At 39.0% G+C, this 22,464-nt stretch overlaps 2 protein-coding genes across 4 annotated transcripts in view; one reads left to right on the plus strand and one right to left on the minus strand.

Annotated features, from left to right (window-relative positions):
• USP14 (ubiquitin specific peptidase 14) overlaps positions 1 to 8,689 on the plus strand; it is a 46,634-nt gene extending 37,945 nt beyond the window's left edge. For all 3 annotated transcript variants that reach the window (XM_067699561.1, XM_067699562.1, XM_067699563.1), the window contains exons 12-16: positions 123 to 215; positions 1,847 to 1,975; positions 6,718 to 6,778; positions 7,151 to 7,258; positions 7,927 to 8,689. In XM_067699561.1, coding sequence (XP_067555662.1) covers positions 123 to 215; positions 1,847 to 1,975; positions 6,718 to 6,778; positions 7,151 to 7,258; positions 7,927 to 8,078 — 543 coding nt within the window. In that variant the 3' untranslated portion in view covers positions 8,079 to 8,689. The remainder of the gene's footprint in view (positions 1 to 122; positions 216 to 1,846; positions 1,976 to 6,717; positions 6,779 to 7,150; positions 7,259 to 7,926) is intronic.
• A 2,230-nt stretch (positions 8,690 to 10,919) lies between these two features.
• The window catches only part of THOC1 (THO complex subunit 1), a 41,101-nt gene continuing 29,556 nt past the window's right edge, over positions 10,920 to 22,464 (minus strand). The window contains exons 12-21 of the mRNA XM_067699560.1: positions 18,480 to 18,580; positions 17,182 to 17,248; positions 16,933 to 16,983; positions 16,772 to 16,842; positions 16,271 to 16,366; positions 15,465 to 15,530; positions 14,431 to 14,514; positions 12,620 to 12,767; positions 11,824 to 11,899; positions 10,920 to 11,319 (exon numbers count right to left, since the gene is read on the minus strand). Coding sequence (XP_067555661.1) covers positions 11,024 to 11,319; positions 11,824 to 11,899; positions 12,620 to 12,767; positions 14,431 to 14,514; positions 15,465 to 15,530; positions 16,271 to 16,366; positions 16,772 to 16,842; positions 16,933 to 16,983; positions 17,182 to 17,248; positions 18,480 to 18,580 — 1,056 coding nt within the window. The 3' untranslated portion in view covers positions 10,920 to 11,023. The remainder of the gene's footprint in view (positions 11,320 to 11,823; positions 11,900 to 12,619; positions 12,768 to 14,430; positions 14,515 to 15,464; positions 15,531 to 16,270; positions 16,367 to 16,771; positions 16,843 to 16,932; positions 16,984 to 17,181; positions 17,249 to 18,479; positions 18,581 to 22,464) is intronic.

The raw sequence follows: 22,464 nt of genomic DNA on the forward strand, positions 1-22,464 counted from the left end.
ATTTACTAGAAGGGTTTCCAGCTAATTAATGTTACCCAGTCTTTGTTTTTACCAAACTGAGGAATTAAAAATTTGCGTGGTATTTGTATGTTACAGAATTTCTTTCCACTTTTTCTCCTCAGTCCAAGATCAGCCGGTTGCCTGCTTACTTGACTATTCAGATGGTTCGATTTTTTTATAAAGAGAAGGAATCTGTGAATGCCAAAGTTCTTAAGGTTAGTAATGAACTTTACTATAATGAATTATTGTAATTCTTTGAAGGTAATTCATAACTTACAATAGGTTTCTTTATTCTTTTAGGGGTAAACTCACTTTAAAATACTATAAATAGGGAAGTTACTAACATTAGACAAGTGGTTCTTAATCAAGAATATATATTGGAATTATCTATTGTCCTTTTTATTTTGAATCATACACACGCCTGCCCCTCAACTGCCACCAAGCATCTGATTAAGTGGGGCCTTAGTAGGTCTTACATTTTTCAAAAGATTCCCAGGTAATTCTGATGGATGCCATCCATTCCCCAGAAATACTGCCCTAGACCAGATCCTCAGTTCCAGAGATACTGGTCCAGTAGGTTTGGGGACGGGAGTGGGGTAAGGGGCAATATAACACACTGTATTCTAGGCGGTTCCTTTCTTCCAGGTGAAAGGAGAGTGTTAAATTACTGGTGCCCAAGGAATACTTAAATTGTAATCGTTTGACGTCAGAGCTAACCTTATGATTTATCTGTTTTGTTGAACTGTAGCTCTGCTGTGCATCCATAGAGTCTGATCCTTGGGAGAGGTATATGTAATTTTAGCCTCTTGAGCTGAAATTTATAATACATTTTCAGATATACTTAGGGTCATAGGAACAGGTTAAATGTAGTTGAAATATCTGCTAGTCTAGTATTTCTGAAATGCTTCTTTAATTGTTTAAATTAAAAAAAAACTTATTTGGCTGCATTGGGTCTTAGTTGCAGCACACGGGATCTTCATTGCAGCATGCGGGATCTTTCATTGTGGCGCGTGGGCTCTTTGCAGCATGCGGGCTTCTCTCTAGTGGCACGCGGGCCCTTCAGCATGTGGGCTCAGTAGTTGCAGCACTCGGGCTCTCTAGTTGTGGCGCACGGGCTGCAGAGCGCACAGACTCAGTAATTGCAGCATGTGGGCTCTCTAGTTGTGGTGTGTGGGGCTCCAGAGCACACGGGCTCAGTAGTTGCGGCACATGGGCTATCTAGTTGTGCGTGGGCTCTAGAGCACGCAGGCTTAGTTGCTCCGTGGTATATGGGATCTTAGTTCCCTGACCAGGGATTGAACCCATGTCCCCTGTATTGGGAGGTGGATTCTTAACCACTGGGCCACCAGGGAAGTCCCTGTTGTTTAAATTTTTGGTAACTCCTCTGCGGCCAGTTTCATGGGTTAAAATGTTTAATGGAAAAGTTAAAAATTTTTTTATCTTAAAGTTAGGACCACGGGCTTCCCTGGTAGCGCACTGGTTGAGAGTCCGCCTGCTGGTGCAGGGGACACGGGTTCGTGCCCTGGTCCGGGAGGATCCCGCATACCACAGAGCGGCTAGGCCCGTGAGCCATGGCCGCTGAGCCTGCGCGTCCGGAGCCTGTGCTCCGCAATGGGAGAGGCCACAACAGTGAGAGGCCTGCGTACCGCAAAAAAAAAAAAAAAAAAAGTTAGGACAAGATTGAAAATAAACATATTTTCAAATGCTTAGATTTCCACGTGATTTTTACAGTTCTTATTTTCAACTTTATTTGAATATGAAAGCAGTACTTAAAAAAGTGTGATAAATATTTTAAATAACTACCTTTATAAGTCTGTTTACCCTTTTTCTTTTGGTTTGTATATAGGATGTTAAATTTCCTCTTATGTTGGATGTGTACGAACTGTGTACACCGGAACTTCAAGAGAAAATGATTTCTTTTCGATCAAAATTCAAGGATCTGGAAGATAAAAAAGTAAATCATCAGCCAAAGACAGTAGGTTCTTATTGGTCATTTTCTAATCTTAATATGTTTATCTTTAATCCGTGTCCAGTATTCATTTTATATTGTTAACCTGTTAGTAAAAATGGATGAACCTGTGTTTAGCATATATACAAATCTTGCAGATATTGGTGCAAGCGCTTAAAGTTTTAGGTGTGTTTTAGCATAAGAAAAAGAACTCTAGCTATGCTAAATGGGTCCTTCATGGTAGAATAAACTTAATATTTTCTTTTCCCATAAAAATCTTCAGCTTATATTCCTTTTATATCAATATTTATTTCCTCAAAGCACTTCACGTAAAATCTTGCCTTGTAAAATTCAGAGTATTTTATTATTTTCCTTGTAAGGCATCTCCATTTTTTAAAATGGAGTTAGTGTTATCGAATATTGCTTCATTATGCCCACTGTGACAACTTAAGTCATATCTTTTAACAAGCACCTATAACTGTTAAAATTATAACCTTAGCAACTTTATATATTTAATAAATTGTATATTTTAAATTCAGAGAAGGGACAGCTGAATTATATGTTGGATTTTCTTCAAAAGGAAGAAGATATTTCCTGGTAAATAGGAATATTTCCAGTGTGATATTATATACCAAATTTTAAAATTAAATTCTTCTGCAGGTTACTGTGTGTGTGTGTGTTAAAAGCAATTTTAAAAAAATTAAACTTTATTTTGAGATAATTGTAGAATCACATGAAGTTATAAGAAATAATAGAGTACCTTTTACCCAGTTTCTCCTAGTGGTAACATCTTGCAAAGCTGTAATACAATATCACAACCAGGATATTGACTTTGATGTAGTCTAGATGCAGTACATTTCCTCTACCACAACGATCCCTCATGCTGTCCCTTTGTAGCCAAATCCACTCTCCTTTCCCCCTACCCCGTTGTTTTTTAAAAAAAAAAAAATTAATTAATTTTTGGCTGTGTTGGGTCTTTGTTGCTGGTGCAGGCTTTCTCTGGTCGCGCGCGGTGACTGGGGGCTCTTCTTTGTGTGGTGTGCGTGCGGGCTTCTCGTTGTGGTGACTTTTCTTGTTGCGGAGCATGGGCTCTAGGCGTGCAGGCTTCAGCAGTTGTGGCTCACAGGCTCAGTAGTTGCGGCGTGCGGGCTTCAGTAGTTGTGGCTCGCGGGCTCCGGAGTGCAGGCTCAGTAGTTGTGGCGCACGGGCCTAGTTGCTCCACGGCATGTGAGATCCTCCCACACTAGGGCTCGAATCCGTGTCCCCTGCATTGGCAGGCAGATTGTTAACCACTGAGCCACCAGGAAAGTCCACTTCTTGTACTTTGGTTAAATTTATTTGTAACTATTTTATTCTTTTCGATGTTTTTGTAAACGGCATAGTTTTTAAAAATTTCATTTTTGCATTCATTGCAGTTGATTTTTGTATATTGATCTTACATCCTCTACTCTCCTGAATTGGTTTATTAGCTGTTTTTTCTCTTATTTTTTTTGAAAGAGATTGTGTAGAATTGGTGTTAGTTCTCTTTTAAACGTTTGGTAGAATTGTCTTGGTCAGACAGTCTTGGCCTGCAGAGTTCTTTTTCAGGAGTTGTTTTTTTTTTTTTTTTTTTTGTGGTACGCGGGTCTCTCACTGTTGTGGCCTCTCCCATTGCAGAGCACAGGCTCCGGATGCGCAGGCTCAGCGGCCATGGCTCATGGGCCTAGCTGCTCCGTGGCATGTGGGATCTTCCCAGGCTGGGGCACAAACCCGTGTCCCCTGCATCGGCAGGCGGACTCTCAACCACTGCGCCACCAAGGGAAGCCCTTTTTCAGGAGTCTTTAAATTAAAAATTCAACTTTATAGTTATGGGCTATTGAAATTTATTTCATATTGGGTATGTTTTGGTAGTTTGTCGTTTCGTGGAATTGATCCATTTCATCTAGCTTGTCAATTTTATGTGTGCAGAGTTGTTCCTAGGATGATGATTATTCTGATGTTAGCACGGTGTGTAGCGATATCTGTCCCCTGTTTCATTCCTGATATTGTAAATTTGTGTCTATTTTTTTTCTCTTTGTCAGTCTTGCTAGAGGATTGTCAATTTTATTGCTCTTTTCAGAGAACTAGCATTTCGTTTCATTGATTTTTCTCTATTTTTCTGCATCTCGTTTTATTGATTTTTACTCTTATTATTTCTTGTTTTCTGCTTGCTTTGGGTTTATTTTCCTCCTCTTTTTCTAGGTCCTTATGGTGTGGGAACTTAGATCTTTTATTTCAGACTTCCTGTTTTCTGATGTGTGCATTTAGTGTTGTAAATTTCCTCTTAGCAGTGCTTTCAGATTGTGTCCTACAAATTGTTGTATTGCATTTCCATTTTCATTATGTTTCTTGTATTTTTAAAAAATTTGAGACTTCTCTTTGACCTTGGATCATTTAGAAATGTCTTGTTTAATATACAAGTGTTTGGAAAATTTCCTGTTATCTTTTTGTTACTGATTCTAGTTTGAGTCGATTGTGGTGAGAAAACACCCTCATGTGATTTAAATTCCTTTAAATTTGTTGAGGTTTGCTTTATGGCTCAGGATGTGATCTATCTTGGTAAATGTTCCATGGGCACTTGAAAAGAATGTGTATTTTACGGTTGTTGAGTGGAGTATTATGTGATGTTGATTAGATCCAGTTGGTTGATGGTGTTGTTGCTTTTTCCTGTAACCTTCCTGTTTTTCTGTCAGCTGTTGAAAGAGGAGTAGTGAAATCTTCAACTAAAATTGTGGATTTGTATGTTTCTCCATTAATTCAGTTCTGTTAGCTTTTTGCTTTTCATGTTTTGTAACTGTTATTTGGTGCATACACATTTAGGATTGCTCTGTCTTCTTGGTGGAGTGATTCTTTGATTATTATGCAGTGTCCATCTCGGTTTGTGGTCATTTTCTTTGTTCTGTAGTCTACTTTATCTGATATTAATATTGCCTCTGCTGCTTTCTTTTTGTTAATGTTTGCATGATACACCTTTTTCCATTCTTTTACTTTAAATTTGCCCATGCTATATTTGAAGGTAGTTTTTTATAGACAGCATATAGTTGGGTCATGTTTTTTAATCCTGTGTTAACCTCTGTCTTTTTATTGGTACATTTAGACCATTTATATTTCATGTAATTCTTAATATGTTAGTGTTTGAATCTATTTTATATTTTGCTGTTTGTTCTGATTTTTGTTTCTGTTTTCCCTTCTTGTAGGTTACATGAACATTTTTTAGAATTCTAGTTTATGTATAATTTTTTTTGAAAAATTTGGTTTTTAAAAAATTTATTTTATTTTTGGCTGCATTGGGTCTTTGTTGCTGCACACAGGCTCCCCCTAGTTGCGGCAAGCAGGGGCCACTCCTTGCTATGGTGCGCGGGCTTCTCACTGCAGTGGCCTCTCATCGTGGAGCGTGGGCTCTACGGCTTTCGCGCTTCAGTAGTTGTGGTGCACGGACTCAGCAGTTGTGGCTCGCGGGCTCTAGAGCGTAGGCTCAGTAGTTGTGGCACATGGGCTTAGTTGCTCCACATCATGTGGGATCCTCACGGACCAGGGCTCAAAACCATGTCCCCTGCATTGGCAGGCGGATTCCCAACCACTGCACCACCAGGGAAACTCATGTGTAATGTTTTTTAATGTGTTTCTTTGTATAGCCTTTTTTGGGTTGCTCTAGGTGTTAAAAATATATAAAGGAATGGTTGACCTAATTGCCTTTCTTTGTTGTAAGATCCTTTGGCTTCTTGTCACTTTAGCTATCTTTTAAACTGCTTGCATTGTCTTCATTATCATTATAGTCTTCAAGAACTTTGTGTCCATATGCCTAAGTAAGTTTTTTTTTTTTAATTTTATTTATGTTTGGCTGTGTTGGGGTCTTTGTTGCTGCACGCGGGCTTTCTCTAGTTGTGGCGAGCAGGGGCTACTCTTCTCTGCGGCGCGCGGGCTTCTCATTGTGGTGGCTTCTCTTGCTGTGGAGCACGGGCTCTAGGCACGTGGGCTTCAGTAGTTGTGGATCGCAGACCCTAGAGTGAAGGCTCAGTAGTTGTGGCTCACGGGCTTAGTTGCTCCGCGGCATGTGGGATCTTCCTGGGCCAGGGCTCGAACCTGTGTCCCCTGCATTGGCAGGCAGATTGTTAACCACTGCGTGACCAGGGAAGCCCCTGCTTAGTTGTTTTTATATTACACACTGAAATGGGTTGAGGCAAGAGAGTTCCCACTGAAGTATCCTTGTTTAAAGTTGTAAATCATACCTCTTAATTTAGGTAAATATTTGCTGAATTAAATATTTTAGTTCATTTGAGCTGAAGTGGCAGGTGGCCGTGGCTTAGTAGATATAATATTAATTGCAGTAATTCGACTTGTTTTTTTGAGGCAGGTTTTCTTTTATCTTCACCTATATGGTTTGATAGTATTCTGGAAAAGTTGCAGAATTGGGTTTTCTTTTTTTACCCTAGAGCAGTGTTTACTTGTACTCTGTATTCACTGGTGTGCTCTAGGTTTAGTGGTTTGAAGTTGGTTCTGTAATCAGGATCTCCTACTATACATATGAGACTGTATGTTGTTAAAGAGTAGGACTTTTGGGTTTACAGCTTTATGTTAACTGTAACTGTATCATTTGAGCAATTTGTAAGGCAGATCATATTTTTTCTTTGTCTTGCCTTGGTGATTTGCATTATAGACAGTAAATATTTGTGGAGATGGATACTCATTGAGAATATAAATTTTATTTCCAATATCATGAAAACTTAAAATTAAAATTTTTTTCCCCTCAGAGTGACAAAAAGAGTAGTCCCCCAAAAGAAGTTAAGTATGAACCCTTTTCTTTTGCTGATGGTAAGTGAAATCTTCATTTCAGTTGACTTTTATACTGTGTGTAGTGTTCTTTTTTTTAAGGTAAAATTACTGTCTTTCCACATATCTGTTTTTTTCAGGTACTGTGCTTTAAAAAAAAGTTGTTTCTTATAATTTACTCTAGTATGAGATAGTAAAAAAATCACTTTTTAGTGAATATATGTTCTATGAATGGTAGCATACTGCTTAAAACATCTTTCATGAACCTTTAATTGGACAGTAGTATCTTAGTGGATTTTAACAATAAAGTAGTACTTCTCTAGGCTAAACTTGAGTTGTTCTTGCTTGTTACTTAGCTTGAGAAAGCACATATCTGTTCATTTCTAATATTACTGGGTTTACATCTTTCTTTAGACATTGGCTCCAATAATTGTGGATACTATGACTTACAAGCAGTGCTAACACATCAGGGAAGATCTAGCTCTTCAGGTCATTATGTATCATGGGTGAAAAGGAAACAAGGTAAAGATTGTTTTTTTTTTTAATTGTTCCATACTATTTTGATAAGTTGTTTAGATTTTTAGCACATTTGTTCTCAAACTTTTTGATCTCAGAACTCCTTTTGCATTCTTAAATTATTGAGGATCCCAGAGAGCTTCTGTTTATGAGGATTATCTCTTAATATTTACTATAATAGAAATTAAAACTGAAAAGTTAATTCTTTTAAAACTGACAGTAATGAAGTCATTACATATTAACATAAATAACATTTTCAAAATAAAAATTACAATCTTTTCCAAAACAAAAAAAGGCAAAAAATGATATTGATTTACATTTTTCTAAGTCTGTTTTGTTAGGCTTAATAGGAGACAGCTGGATTCTCCTGTTTTTGCCTTCAGTCTGCTGCTTTATCACACATTGTGTAACCTCTGGAGAATTCCAAAGCACACTTCACAGAATGAGGGGGAAAAGGGAAATAATGCTTTAGGAGTGTTATAAAAATGGTTGTAACCTTCATGGAACCCCTGAAAAGATCTTGAACCTGAGTAGTCCCTGGACCACTCTTTGAGAACTGTTGGTATGGCAGATGGAATACTATTGTACATAAAATTACTCAGTACCTCTTTTGCAATGGAACTCTGAAAAAATCATATATGAGATTAATTTCATTCTTCTCTTTTGCACTTTAGATGAATGGATTAAGTTTGATGATGATAAGGTCAGCATCGTGACACCAGAGGATATCTTGAGGCTTTCTGGTGGTGGAGACTGGCATATAGCTTATGTTCTACTCTATGGGCCTCGCAGAATTGAAATAATGGAAGAGGAAAGTGAACAGTAATCTTCATTTTAGCTATTTATGCTTAGGTGTGAAATAAATGTTGTTTGTTGATCATTTCTATAACCCAGAGCTTTAAAGGAAGATTTTTAGGTGGTTTTACATGTTTCCCCTCATGTGGAACAAAAGAGGGCAGAAGCAGACCACTCTGTGTTATCGACCTAAAAAATAACAGAAAAGAGAAAATTGCCTTTGGACTGTGCTGCCCTATATAAAAGTGACAGGAAGACGTTTTTAAAAAGCTTATTTCTTGGATTAATTTTTAAAAATTATGAGTTGAAATGCCTTTCAACCATTACCTTCTGTGGTAATTTTTCTTCCTGTCTTTTTCAGCCCAAGATTCAGCAATCAGATGTTTATTGCACACCTATTACTCTATTATTTGTTGTTTTTGCATGGTTCAAACCACCAGTGATTCAGTAGCTGCCCATCCTTTGCATTATCTAACAAAAATTTTGCCAGGACGGTGGAAAGGAAGTTAAGTGTTGATCTCATTGTGTAACTCAGTGCTGCTGTCCCCATCCCATGGAAACATGGGTACAATCAAGTGTTTGTCCAGCCTGACTGTTGCTGGCTTCTCATGACTTTAAAATAAATTGTGATCAATAATAGTACATTTGATTATACATTTATTACTGTGTCTCTGATGTACTAGGTTTGTACATTTAACTTTGCAATGGTTTTGTAGTAATCAACCTTAAAAATAATGTTGACAAGCCCCGGTTGCTTATTTTTAGAAAATTAGGATATTTAATAAAAAAACAAAACAAAGAGGGACTAACAGCGTTTGACCTCAAGTCTTTTGTCTGTTGAGTGTTGGAGCTTGGCTGAAGTTCAGATATGTTTACTACTATTAGTTTCTGCAGATGGTTAGTTTAACTATGCTCTTAAGCATCCATTTAAAAATAGTCTTTGCCTGCTAGCATAATATTCTGTTTAAAAAGGAATAGAGTTGTAAAAGTAATGGAGTTCTTTGGATGCTGAATGCAACCATGTTATCAGATCTGTTCCTTGGCTCAGTTGGGTGTTTATTTCTACTCCCCTGTCAACTCCCAAATTCTTAATGTCTATCAAAATTTAGTACCAATGATTTTTAAAGTGATGGTAGAAATACCAGAGTATGAGATATCTCAATATATGGTATGTTTCTTCCATTTTAATACTCTAGTCAATTCATTTTTGTTTTAGGAGCCTTGCTTGGTTGCAAAAGGATAGAATATCAGCTGACTTGTCTGATTTCCTTTGAGTTAGATATTTATAATAAAGTTTTGGGGATTATCGTGAAATCTCATATTTGCTTATGCTGTTTTAATGCTCTGCAGAGCATAGTAGTGATAACTATAAGATTCTTAGAGAATAATGGCCATTTCCTCTCAAGTTTGAACAATGTAATATAATCTAAGAACACTAGGGGATAAAATAAGCATTTCAGGAAAATTTATTTGTAAATAGCTTCTTCAGCTAAGCTTTAATAATTGGCAATCAGTACTCCTTTTGCCTTGGAGGTGGTATAGAATAGAATAGGGAGGATGAGACCATAAGAATTGTAATGATTCTTTTATATATTGGTGTGATGTTTGTAAATTTGTGAAGTTTTTTTATTCACTAATTTTGTTCTGAACAATTTTGAGGACACCAATTTAGGAATTAGAATTCAGATTTTACGATTTGGAGGATGCTGTAGCTACTAGATCAGGTAGGGTTAGAACAAAGTATATAAGCCTTGTATGGAATTAGCATTTTAAATTATAATTCCTTAACTGTCATTACAAAACACTTCATTTTATTTGATCCAGAAAAGCATTATAAAGTATAAGAAATCGGACTTATACTAGTGTTGTTTTAAACTATTTAGGCTATTTTAGAATTCAGCCTTTCATATAAGATCTTTGAAAAGAGAGAATAAGCAAGAAAATGTCTTGATTGATTCCTGAGCGTGCCTTATGTGCTGTGCCCCTCGCACTGAGGCCCTTTTGATATTAGAGCTGTGCTGGATCACTGTTGGACTAGTGAGGTGAAGCCCCAGCAAGAATATTTTTAGTGACAGGCACTTAGCCCTCCTTCCAGATTCAAAACAATGACCGTAGCGCCCTAAAGGGTAACTTACGTGGGAATGGAAACTGTCTCCAGCCATGATGACTACATAGTGCTTTGCTGTTTGTAGGATGCTTTCACATACATCTCATTTGAACTTCACAACAATCCCTGAGGTATGTACCCCTATTTTAATGACTTGAGAGCTTAAAATAAGTTCTCTAAGGCTAAATGAACTACGTTTTAGACTTCACCCCATTTCTTTTAAAGTTGGGGGTTGGAGAATATTTTCTGCCATGGGCCAGGTATTTTAAAAATGTTTTAAGCTTTGCAGACCATAAGTCTTTGTTGCAACTATGTAACTTTGCTGTTGTAGCATGAAAGGAGCCATAGACAGTACTTAAAAGAATCAGCATGGCTGTGTACCATTAAAATTTTACTTATAAAAAGAGGTGACAAACAAACAGACCATTGTTTGCTGATCCTCTGCTTTAAAGCATAGATGAGACTAGAGCAGTCATATAGTTTCAGAAAGTATTACTGTGGGATGTTCAGGATAGCAAGTTAAATTCTGTAACTGCTAATGGAATGCAGGAAACCAGTTTGGCATAGTGTATCTTAGGAAACACCATGCCCCTAAATATTGCTTACTGACTTTATAAATGTTTAATTAACAAAAATATTATGTGACCTTGAGGTCACTTTACTTTGGCCATTTCCCAACCTACCCCCTTGTCCCCCCAGACCCTGAGGTCAGTCATCAAGAGCCACCATGCGTTCTGTTGTTCTTGGAGCACCAGCCAACTGTACAACTGTTATAAAAATGTTTATTGTTTACCAAAACCAGTGAACCTCTTATCAAATGCTGCTTGGTAACAAAAGCTTATCACAGTTTTAATAATAAAAAAAAAAAGCTAACTATTTGTCTCATTGTCATTAGTTAGACTTTCTGCAAGGTCACTTAACCCAGACTTGTTGAGTGCATTGATCAGGTTCTCAGGTGTCGCGTGCACTCCCTCCTGATCCTGCCAGGCGACTAGCAGCTGCTTAGCTCTCATCTTCATGTCTTCACTGTCACACTCAATCTGTCTAATTTCTGAGTCTTTCATTTCCAAGTAGGGGGCCAGAATCTTCCATTGTTCACCCAGTTTGTTGGCAAATACCTCTATTTGGTCCCCTGTTACAGGTTTGTCTCGCCGAACATCAGGACCTAGAAAACACAGGAAACATAAATTATGAACAAAGTACGAGGATGTGTACGATTCAAAATATAAAACGGAATATGGGGCCACTGAGATATTAGTCACCTTTAATAAGCTTTATTTTAAAAGTAAAACAGTTCCTTTTTGTACTCTCCACGGGTTGAATTACCATTCTTATGATCATTAGGGACTCAATCAAAGCTAAAGCTGTTGCCTCTATTATAATTAGGAAGGCTTCTGAAACCAGTGGCCCTCGATCTAAACCCCAAGAATTAACAGAGGTATGAGTTGCCTTCAAATGTAAGTACTTTTCTTCCCAACACTTCCAAATTTTACTGTATAAAAGGTACTATTTTAAAAGTTATTATCAAGCAATGTTTTAGATTCCTCACTATAAGAAACAGCTGAGAAAGATGGTAGAAGTTGAGAAGTAGATCAAATAACGTACCTCTCAACAAAGAACCCCAATCTTTTCCAATTTTGTAAAATAGCCAAGAAAATTCAATTCTTACTTTCATTTTCCTTCAGTAAAGCATCATTATCTTCCTCATCTTCATCCTCACCTGTTTTTATTTCTTCAGAAGGAGGCTAAAATGAGTAAAAGAATGTTTTAAAAGAATGCCAACTTCCAAAATCAGATAACTGGGCATACTTTCTATTTAGGTACGAGATTCCAATTACGGGGCCCAGAACTTTACCCTTGAGAGTGTTAAATGTGAATGTCAGGTAAGGATCGCAGTGGGACAGTGTTAACCTGGAGAAGGAGGGGTGGGCGGGGAAGACTGAAGGTTGGAAAGACTCTTATTCCAACCTGGGAAGAAGGGAGCCAGTAAGAAGTATGGTAAGATGACTTGCAAGTACTCAGCATATGGTAACAATGGTCTAGGGAAGACTGGGGGAGCAGCCATGTCCTTAACACTTTTTTTGAGTAATTTTATTCAGATTTATGCATACAGTATAGTTATTACCATATTGTATTGGAAAAGAGCAGAAAGATAGGCCAAGCTGCCTACCACACTACCCCATGGGCCCTACCTTTGATAAAATATAATGCATTGGCACACAGAAAAAATAAGTTAAAGTATAATAAGTTAATTTTTATATAAAGTTACTTTATCTATTTATGTACTTCCTATAAATGTATACTCAAATGCATTTTTTTCTCATTCTAAACAAGGGGGTTTATGGATTTTTTTTTTTCCCCCACATGATAAAGGCTAAATTCAGCTCTTAGCTCAAACAGCAATAGCAGTTTAAAAAAAGAAGGTAACGCGAACTAAAGGATGTAAAAACTGATGTGTTACTTACTGGTAATTCCTTGGCTAGCTTTATTACCATGTTTTCGAGATATTCTGGCAAACTTTTAAACTGCTGGTTGGTTGGCTGAAAGAAGTGAGGGCTTCTCCGTGCTAACAGTCTCAGGGCTCTCCAACCATAATTAGAATTGTTCACAGCCCTATAAAAAGAGATAGTCTTGTAATTTATACTTCTTTATTTCTATATTCCCTTCTAGTTAATGTAGTTCACCAGGCAAAATTCTATACTCCCAGGTCAGTAGCTGAAGGCAGCTTCAGCCTTCATTCTCATTCTGATCACAGCCCTAAAGAACCTCTCAGTGAGCAGTTCACTTATAAATGGAAACCAACAGAGTCCAAAGAGGCAGGTTCATATAGAGCAAACAGTTTTTAAATTTAAAAAGTTTAAATACATTTTAAGTTAAGTCAATTAGTATGTGTCCAGGACTGGCTAGATGCTGTGTGTGCAGGACAGATCATCCCCCTGGTCATTTAGAGAGAAAAATACTCATAGGTTCACTATGTTCGGTAGACTTGATATCCAAACAGGCAATGCCATCTGCAGGTGTGAGTTTCAGAATATTTTATAAACCCAACCGTTTTCATCATGTTAATTTATCTGTTTTTTAAAAAATTTATATAACATCTAAACTTTAATTTGCTGAGTATCAACCTCAGTGAATAAAAATTACTCCAAACTAAAAGGGACACATCCAGTAGCCAACACCATAAGCAGTGATACCAAGAACAGAATCCACGAACTGTTCCTTAATATAGGTGGTATACAGTAAGGTAAGAAAAACGTGAGAAACTCTAAAGATAATGTTTTGGAAACAGGCAAGCTACAGAGAATCCAGAATACAGATTTGTTCCACTTAAGAGTTTTTGTAAGTGACTTGGAAGTCCCCACAAGTTCTTAGAGTAGCAATCTAGTTTATTAGTCACTGCTCATAAATGAGCCTCATTACCTCTGAGACAGTCTTGGCACCTGAAAAACTACCGCTAGGCAGTGCGTGGTTCAACGTGAACCATCTTATTTAATGCTCAGAAGAACCCTGTGAGATGGGTACTATTACTGTTTAACAGATAACGAAACAAAGCAAAGAAGGGTTTAAATTAGCCCTTAGAAGCCTAGCCAGTAAGTGGTAGAGTCCCAGGACTGACCTAGGCAGGCTGATGAGAGGGCCCTTGCCCTCGGATCACTATGCCATAATGCCTATTTAAAACCACGGGGCTGTGTGGTGTCACCTGGAAGATACAGCTAAGACTGACTCCTGAAGTTACTACAAAATTTGAGTTAGATGGAGAGCCAGCAATGGAGACTGAGACAGTGAGGCTAAGGGAAAAACAGGAGGAGAGTGCAGTTAGATGGGTGTCAAGGGAAGAAAACATTATCTAAGCAGGTAGAGATCAACTGGAGAATGCTGCTGAGAGGTCAAAAAATGATCAGAGCTATTTCAGTGGAGTGATGGGGAGACAGGCATGGGCTGACCCAGAGAACAGGAGCTGAGGAAATGAAGGCAGTAATTATCAACCACTGTTGGACATACTGTGATTTGAAGGGGAACAGAGAAAAGAGGTGATAGAGGTGGGCTCAAGGGGGATTTTTCTACTTTTCTGACACAAGCGTGACTCTAAGTCATGCTTGTTAGTCGATGGGAATGGTCACTGAAATCAAGACGTGCAGTAATGTGAAGCTGGCACATAAACGCAGCTGAAAGAAAAAGTACTATGCTGTCAACTGTCTGCCTTGATAAGCATTCTAGTATACATACAGTTCTTAAGAGATATTAGGGAAATTAGTTCATGAGAAACATTACTTACTTGAATTCATTTTCAACCATATTTTCAGGGTCTGCCTGTTCAATGGCTTCTTCAAAGAATTCCTCCAAAGTTGGCATATATTCCCTGGGCATTAAAAAAATAACTAGTGAGGATCATGTCTGTTCTTATTTACAGTTATTACAGAATATTGGTTCTATTCCTTGTGTTGTACAAAATGGCTATATTTTCTTACTGCTACAAGAAGTACTTGTTTTTTCTAATTTGCCTGGTCCTTTTTGAGAGTGCCATGTTCCTTTTAGTTGCTTCTTCTGTCTGCTGATTCTTAGTCATGGTAGATTGTTTTCTTAAGTTTGGATGGTGAGTTTATCTTCAGACTTACCTGTAGAATCCTTGTGTGGCTTAGGTTGAAGGTGTGGCCGCCCTACCCCACCACAAGCTTTCTGTCAGCCTGGGACTTTTTAGTTCACCCTCTTAGCTTAAGGGTCGTTCCTTTATACTGCTGGTAGTATAAACTCTAAGACGGCATGACAGCAGACCTGTGGTTATAATTTCTCAGGGAATACTTTTTCCTTTTCCTCCACATCTCAGGTGGAAATGGATGAGCTCCTTGCTTCCTGTGCCAGTGAGCAAGTCTCTCCTCCTCCCGCCGTGTCCTTTTCTTTACAGATAGTGTGCACTGAGGGCCTCAGCTTTACTTGGGGGAAACTCAGTTACATATTTGTACAGTCCTAAGGCTTTACTTTCTGTCCTTTTGTGACCGTTAAAACCCAAGTTCTCTGGTTCCCCAATGTGGGAATCACTTGCACTGCTCCCCAGCTAGAAGCAACCGGCAGCATTAGTTCTTACTTTGGTTTTTAGTTCCCCCTTCTTTTGCAAATCTTTATTTTTTGTGATTTCTATAATTATTTTATCAGTACTTCTAGGTGTTTTATGGAAAGCTATATTCTACTGGGCCAAAGTCAACCACAGTAAACTTTAAAATTTCTTTTGAGCTCTGCTTATAGCTGACAAAATTCTACTCTAGGTTAACATTTGAGAAAAGCAATACTTCATATGAAACATTTTAAACCTGCCTTGTCTCTGATTTACAGGCTTCCATATTATCAGGACAGAGATTCCAAAGCCTTGTTAACTCCTCACTGCAAAACAGACAGACACAAAGATAAATACATTTTTCTATGGACACCATTCTCTTCTACCTTAAAACTATAAAAATACTTAAATAGTGGATTTTGGGGTGGTGATGAGTTTTAATCATTTAGCAAATTTTCTATATAAGCATATATTTAATGATTTTTTTTCTCTCTTTTTTTTTTGTTGGAGTAAAATTGCCTTACGATGTTGTGTTAGTTTCTGCTGTACAATGAAGTGAATCTGTATACCTATATCCCCTCCCTCTTGGCTCTCCCTCCCATCCCCCCCATCCCACCCATCTAGGTCATAACAGAGTGCTGAGCTGAGCTCCCTTTAATGATAATGATAACCACTACTTTTTTCTAAAAATATTCAAGTGCAGTATAACGCGATGAATAGTTAACTAGAAGGTAAAAGAAATGAAAGGATTATAGTACCATGCAACAACTAGAAATAAGCTGGATTAATCTAACAGCAATTGTATTGTCTGTGACATGGAAAAAATGGCAGAACCTAGAGCCATGGATTTTGGAAGCAGGAGACAAAAAACTAAGTTTTGTCTCAATGCGTGAATCCATGATGGACCCTACAGATTGATAGGGTGTGGTTTGCTTTAGTCATGTGTGTACATACCAAACACACAAAAAACTGGAAAAACACAAAACCTTGGGAGTTCTTACAGTAATATTTTCACAATATAAAAGCCTCTATGATAACATCCCACCTATGAGACAGGTTAACCTACTTTCCCATCAGAATTTTTTTGTTGGGTCCTTTCCCTAGGAAGTCCTCTGGAGCCGTTCTCTTCCGTACTACTCTTGTCGGCTTGGTATCTGATGTTCTGTGGTGAACAAAACATACTGGAATTTCAAATGTTTAATGTAAAAGAAAATTTAGTTACTGTTTTCTTCCTAAAAAAGCTTCATATGAAAGTTTCATATTATTACACTCATCAGAGAGAAGACAAAAAGGCCACACCAGGGGACAAATTACAAGGAGTGGGTACACAGCATTTTTTCCCCAATAATTAATAACAGATCAGTTTGTTCTGAGAAGTTAATGACAAGAAATTTGAGATAAAAATGTCAAATAGAAATATATCAAAATGGTTGTAATTTTTATGGAATACAATTTACATTTTTTATATGAAATACATTTACACGTATCTGTACATAATGTAAAATAGTCATACCAAACTGTATTCTGAAAGCCTTTCTCATATTGCTTGAGAGGAGTATATATTTACCTTTCTTTCACAAAACTTGGGCAGCCTTCATTTTTCCATGAGTTCCAGTTTTCTTCAGTGTTTAATATATGCTGGGAAAAACAAAGAAATTACATTTCCATAATGAAGACTTTGAAACTCTACTGGGTGCTAAGAAGACTATGTAAATATAAAACACATACCTCTACCATCTTTGAAAATCTTTCTCCATCAGGGGGGTTTTCAGATAGTAGCTGTGATTAGAAAGAATATACTAAGCTTTCAACAACTTTCTGCATCATAGGAGTGGTTTGTAGGCAGAGAACCAAGAAGTGTTTGTGGTCTTGTACCTGAGCTTAACTTTATCCTTATTTTCCTATTTGGGGCTGAAACAAAGAAAATTCTAAATTTTCATTTTGTTCAATCATGGGTTTGTTGCGTGATGAACTTACTTGATAAACTGATTTTGTAGTATCTTCAATCCAGAGTGATTGCTCATCAGTTAAAACATAGTTTGAACTAGGAAACAAAGCAATAAAAGCATGCTTGAGTTACAAGAATTGTATATTCAATTTTAAGGTTTATGTACCATCTTGAAGAAACACTGAACAAAGCAATGAATGTTTCCTAAAATAAGTTCAATGTGGGATAATAGCCTCAGAGAAAATGTTAACATACTCCTCTCCAAGATGCACATTCAAATAAGTCACACTATGTTCCTTTAAAACGCATTCAAGATACAATGAATGAAACCCCCAAAACTCTAGAGAAGGCTGAAGGCAGACCCAAATTGTTAACAGCTGCCATCAATTCAGCTCTCACTATGTACTAGGTGCTCTATAGTTTATAGCCATCCAACGAATACTGATAGACTGCCATGTGCCAGGATTTACACACATTATTCATTTAATTCTCAAAACAAGGACATGTGCATATATTAAACAGACTACAGAGGCTCAAGCCATAAAGCGTGCATTCAAACCCAGGTCTGCCTCCAATTTCTACTATGCTATACCAAACCTCCACAACAGATAGAAGGATAACAAATAGCATTTTTGAGTGTTTGCTATGTGTTATCTTAAAATTACAAGTCTGAAAGCTGAATTGCAGCTAGTGGGTGATGAAAGTGGGATTCAAAACCAGAAGGTAGAAAGCCACATTCTTTACAACTAATACAACACTGCTCTGCAAACTTCCGATACCATCCAGTAACGGAGCTCTGCTTCAGTTTTAGGTGGGACAAGAGGGACTAGTCCGCCCTACAGGTGGAGGTATTCAGACTGACAGCGGAGGTCCTGATTAGGTTTTCTGAAATCCCAAAGAAACTAGAACTCCTCCGTGCTTCAAAGCTTTACCTAATTTTTTTCAGTTCTAATGTCCTAGATAGTCCCACACCTGGAGAAAAAAAGTATTATTGGCTGAGTTTGCAAATCAGGTTTGGAGAAGGTCTGAGTGAGGTGAGGAATGACGGAAATCACCACCCACCAAGACAACTGAGAACTCCCAGGATGCCAGGCTCTCAGCAAGAAAGACACTGGCAGCAGATACAGTCAATGCCTTTTCTCTAAAACAAATACCGTAGCATCTTGTTAAGCTAACAAAAGCCCCTGATTATCTAATATTGCTGCAAATGAAATGTTTCAGGGAGGTGAGCCTTCCACACAAAATGAGCCCGCTACATAAAAATATACATCAGTAAGCATTCTCTTTGCTGCTGTTTATAAACCATTTACTACCCATATTAACTTACCTTTTAAATTTGACCTGCCCCTTGAGATACTGGAATAAAATGAGATACTGCAACAGGATGTGTCGACGAAAGTTACTGTCGCTCAGTTGTAAATCCATCAGCTACTCGAAAAACAAGCACACACACAAACCACCACATTAAATTCAAGTTCTACCTAAAGGTGCAAGTGATGCTATTACAGAAATGGAAGATTTCAATTCAAAAAACACGTGCTGAGAACTCACTGCATGTGAGGCGTTACTGTACAAGCCCCAGGACAGAGTAGCAAAGCTTTATTTAGCTTTCTTAACCATTTTATGCCATGAGGCATTTATGTTGGTGGATAGCAATGTTATACCTGGGGTCCTGAGGTCAGGATAAAAGCGGAAATATAAAAAAGTAGAAGTATGGCTGTCACTTTCCCACATATAAAGAAATAACGGCTACAGAAGAGGTCCCTGTGGGTAAACAATACTGAGGGACGTCGCTCTTTTCTGTAGTCCTAGGAAGTGCCTGCAACAGGGTGGGTGCTCAATAACAAGCAAATGAGAAGAATCAGAGGTGAAAAGTCATCCATAAATTAAATGGATTGTTCTTATATTTTAGAAAAAATTGTATCACACCTGTATTATCACAGAATTTGGATTAGAAAGGACTTGAAGGTCATTTATGAGGAAGCTCTTCAACAACACTGCCACCTAGCTGGTCTTGCTGTAAGAATGACCGCAGTGATGAAGGCGTCATTCTGATTCTGTCCCACGTGCTGAGGGAAAGCTATGTCTATGTCCACAAACCCTGTTTGTGCTGTTCTGCCCTCCAGACCTAAAGCAACAATGGAGGCCTCCTTCTTCTAAATGAATAACAGTGAGACACACCTGACAGCCCTAGGAACCAATTTCCAGTACCAGGTCCCAAGTTCCTTGGGCAACGCATCACATGCTATGCTTTCATCTACTAACACAGCAGTTGGGCTGCACCCCACAGGCCTGGAAGCCCTGTACTTGCCCAGCCTCAAGACAGCAGAGCCGGAGTCAGCAACAGAGACATCAATGGTTTAACGGACGCGGAAGCTTACAGGTTTGAAAGCGAGGCCTGGAGTGACACCCCACCATGTGTGGCAGACGGTGGGCAGGACGAGGCAGCAGTCTTCGCTCCCCAGGAAGGAGGGGGGAGATTACCAGTTATAGCGGGAATTGATGTCATCGGTTACCAGGGAAACTAGCAGAGGCGCATGCCCCTCACTGCCCCTTAGGTAAGCTCTCCTGGTGGAGATCTTCTGACCTAAAGATTAGATCACCAGCTGGGGCCTGGGGCAGGTATGTAGAAGGGCAGTCATGTGAGCAGGGTGTGGGTGAAGCAGGCACTGGTCGGCAGGGGATGTACAGAGAGCAAGAGAACAGCCATCCTGGGTGACCTGGTCATGCAGCAGCCTAACGTTCATTAGCCATTTACTCACCAGCCACTTCTTCCACAAGGGTGGTTCTTGTTCAAGCAAATGCCATGCCCTTTTTTCTTTTAATTTTAAACATACGATTGGCCTTCCAGTGGGGGTTCCCTCGCCTTTAGAGATGTGATTTAAGGATCTGATTCTGTTACTGTATTAACCATCCCAAATTGGCAGGCTGAATGGCACGCTCCCAATCTCCCTTTCCTCCACTCCTGGATGACTTTATATCTCCGCTTGGGCTCTCAGTTCCCTGACCTCAACTCCACTGACAGTCACAGCCCCTCTACTTTGGTCCCCGACTACCATGGCCACAGCTGGACCTGGTTGTCACTTGCAGCTGCCCCAGCTCTGAAATCTAACTCACAAGAGTCTCACTTCAACCTCCTATCCTTCCCACTCAGTTGTCCCATTGTACCTAATATTTGGACTTTACTGAGACCTTAAGTTCCTTGGACCCTCTATTTTCTGGCTATCTGTAAGTCCCATCCTGTTTTTACTATAATCCTATTTTAGTCTAGGTAAATAAAGGTCAGGAAACGTTTTCTTAGAGGGCCAGAGACTAAATATTTTAGGCTATGTGAGCCAAGAGGCATATTATGGATATTATGTAAGTACTTATGTAAACATTTAAAATGTATAAAAACACAAGACAGGCAGTGGGCCACATTTGGCCTGTAGTCAGCCGACCCCTGTTTTAGACTACGTGGTCTATCTCTTCAACAACTTTCTTGCCAACTTCCTTAACAGAAGTCCCATACTTCTGTCACATCTACTGAGCAAAAGGGCAACTTGGAGCAAACCAACTGTTAGTCACCTTCTCTATCCTAACACTAAGGCTTCCCATCTAGCCACAGGTGGAGCTGCTTGGAAAAAAATACAAATCAGGGCTTCCCTGGTGGCGCAGTGGTTGAGAGTCCGCCTGCTGATGCAGGGGACACAGGTTCGTGCCCCGGTCCGGGAAGATCCCACATGCCACGGAGCGGCTGGGCCCGTGAGCCATGGCCGCTGAGGCTGCGTGTCCGGAGCCTGTGCTCCACAACGGGAGAGGCCACAACGGTGAGAGGCCCGCGTACCGCAAAAAAAAAAAAAAAAACAGAACAAAAAAACAAATCACACAGCTACGCAAATGGTACCACTGCTATGTTACTGTCTCCAACTGAGAATTCTCCCTTGTCTCTAATGAGCAATCTTTATTCTCCAAGGCTGTTCTCCCTCCTATTCTCCATAGCAACTATTTCAAATCCCTTGTACTTACCAGAACACTACTTACTACCCCTCTCGCTCTCAGTAGATAATTCCCTCTACCTTCAACGAGGAGAAAAACTCATTAAAATGGAAGTTTCAACTGCACCCACATCCTCATTCGCCTCATCTCCTCTGCCACAACATCTTCAGGATCTTCGCTGAAGGTGATCCTTCTATCTGGACATCCCATCAGTTAACCACCCTGGTGCCTTATCTTCAACCCTTTCTTCTTTCCAAGCTCCTTTCCATTAGCATTTAATAACTTCTCTCAAAAAGATTCTACAGCTTCACCTTATCCTTCCTGAATAGCAAAGCTTCTTGTAAGAACTGGCTACATTCACTGTTTCCAATCCTCCCCTCAACCTGCCTCAACCAGTGGTGTTCTGGGTCACCAATCCACGGGAAGTGTTTTGCCAAGACCACCGATGACTTACTTGTTATTAAATCGAATGAGCACTCTTCACAGTCCTCATCCTACTCAATATGCTTGGCTTCCATGGGGTCATATTTTTCTAGTTCTCCTCCAATTTCACTGGCTACTCTTCTATCTTCTTCTCTCCTTCTCTTTTCCTTCTCCCTCAAATGCTGATTTTCTTCAGGATTTGGTTTGATGCTTCCTTTTCTTTCCAGTCTACACTCTCCTCTTTAATTACCACGTATAAGCTGCTAACCAAACTATATACCAAATCTATACTCTCAACCTAGATCTCGCTCCTAATCTCCAGATCTGTGTGCTCAAGAAGCTACTACATATCTCTATTTGAATGTCCCACTGACACTTGATCAGATTTCCTGTCCAAAATAAAACACACCAATTTCCTCAACAAAGTCTGCTTTTCTCCGGTGTTGGCTAATTCACCGAGAGGCTCCACCATCCATCTATTTGCCTAAACTACTCCAGGAATACTTCCTGGAAAAAGCAGCAACCATGAGCCACAGGAGCAAACCTAAAGTTGGAGTGTATAGAAGAAAGAAACAGGAGGTACAAAGACTGAGGCAAGTAAAAGACTGGCCAGTTTGAAGACCCTGAGGCGTTTAGCTTACAGTGAAGACAGGAACTCCTGGCTTGAAGAAATAGGTGCTGTTTATGAACTTTTCATCTACCTTGAGCTTTAAGTCCCCTATTCCACATTTATTTTTTATGTTGGATGATAATTTTTTTTGATAGAAACAATGGATTGAAAACAAGAGTCAAGAAGACATTGAATCACAGGTGGGAGGGGACTAGTTTGATCATTTAAACTAACTGCATCACACTATCCTTAAGAAAATGAGGCCCTGACAAGTTAAAATGACCCCTGCAAGGTTACACAG

The sequence above is a fragment of the Pseudorca crassidens genome, chromosome 12, assembly GCF_039906515.1.
Source record: "Pseudorca crassidens isolate mPseCra1 chromosome 12, mPseCra1.hap1, whole genome shotgun sequence".
Classification (NCBI taxonomy): domain Eukaryota; kingdom Metazoa; phylum Chordata; class Mammalia; order Artiodactyla; family Delphinidae; genus Pseudorca; species Pseudorca crassidens.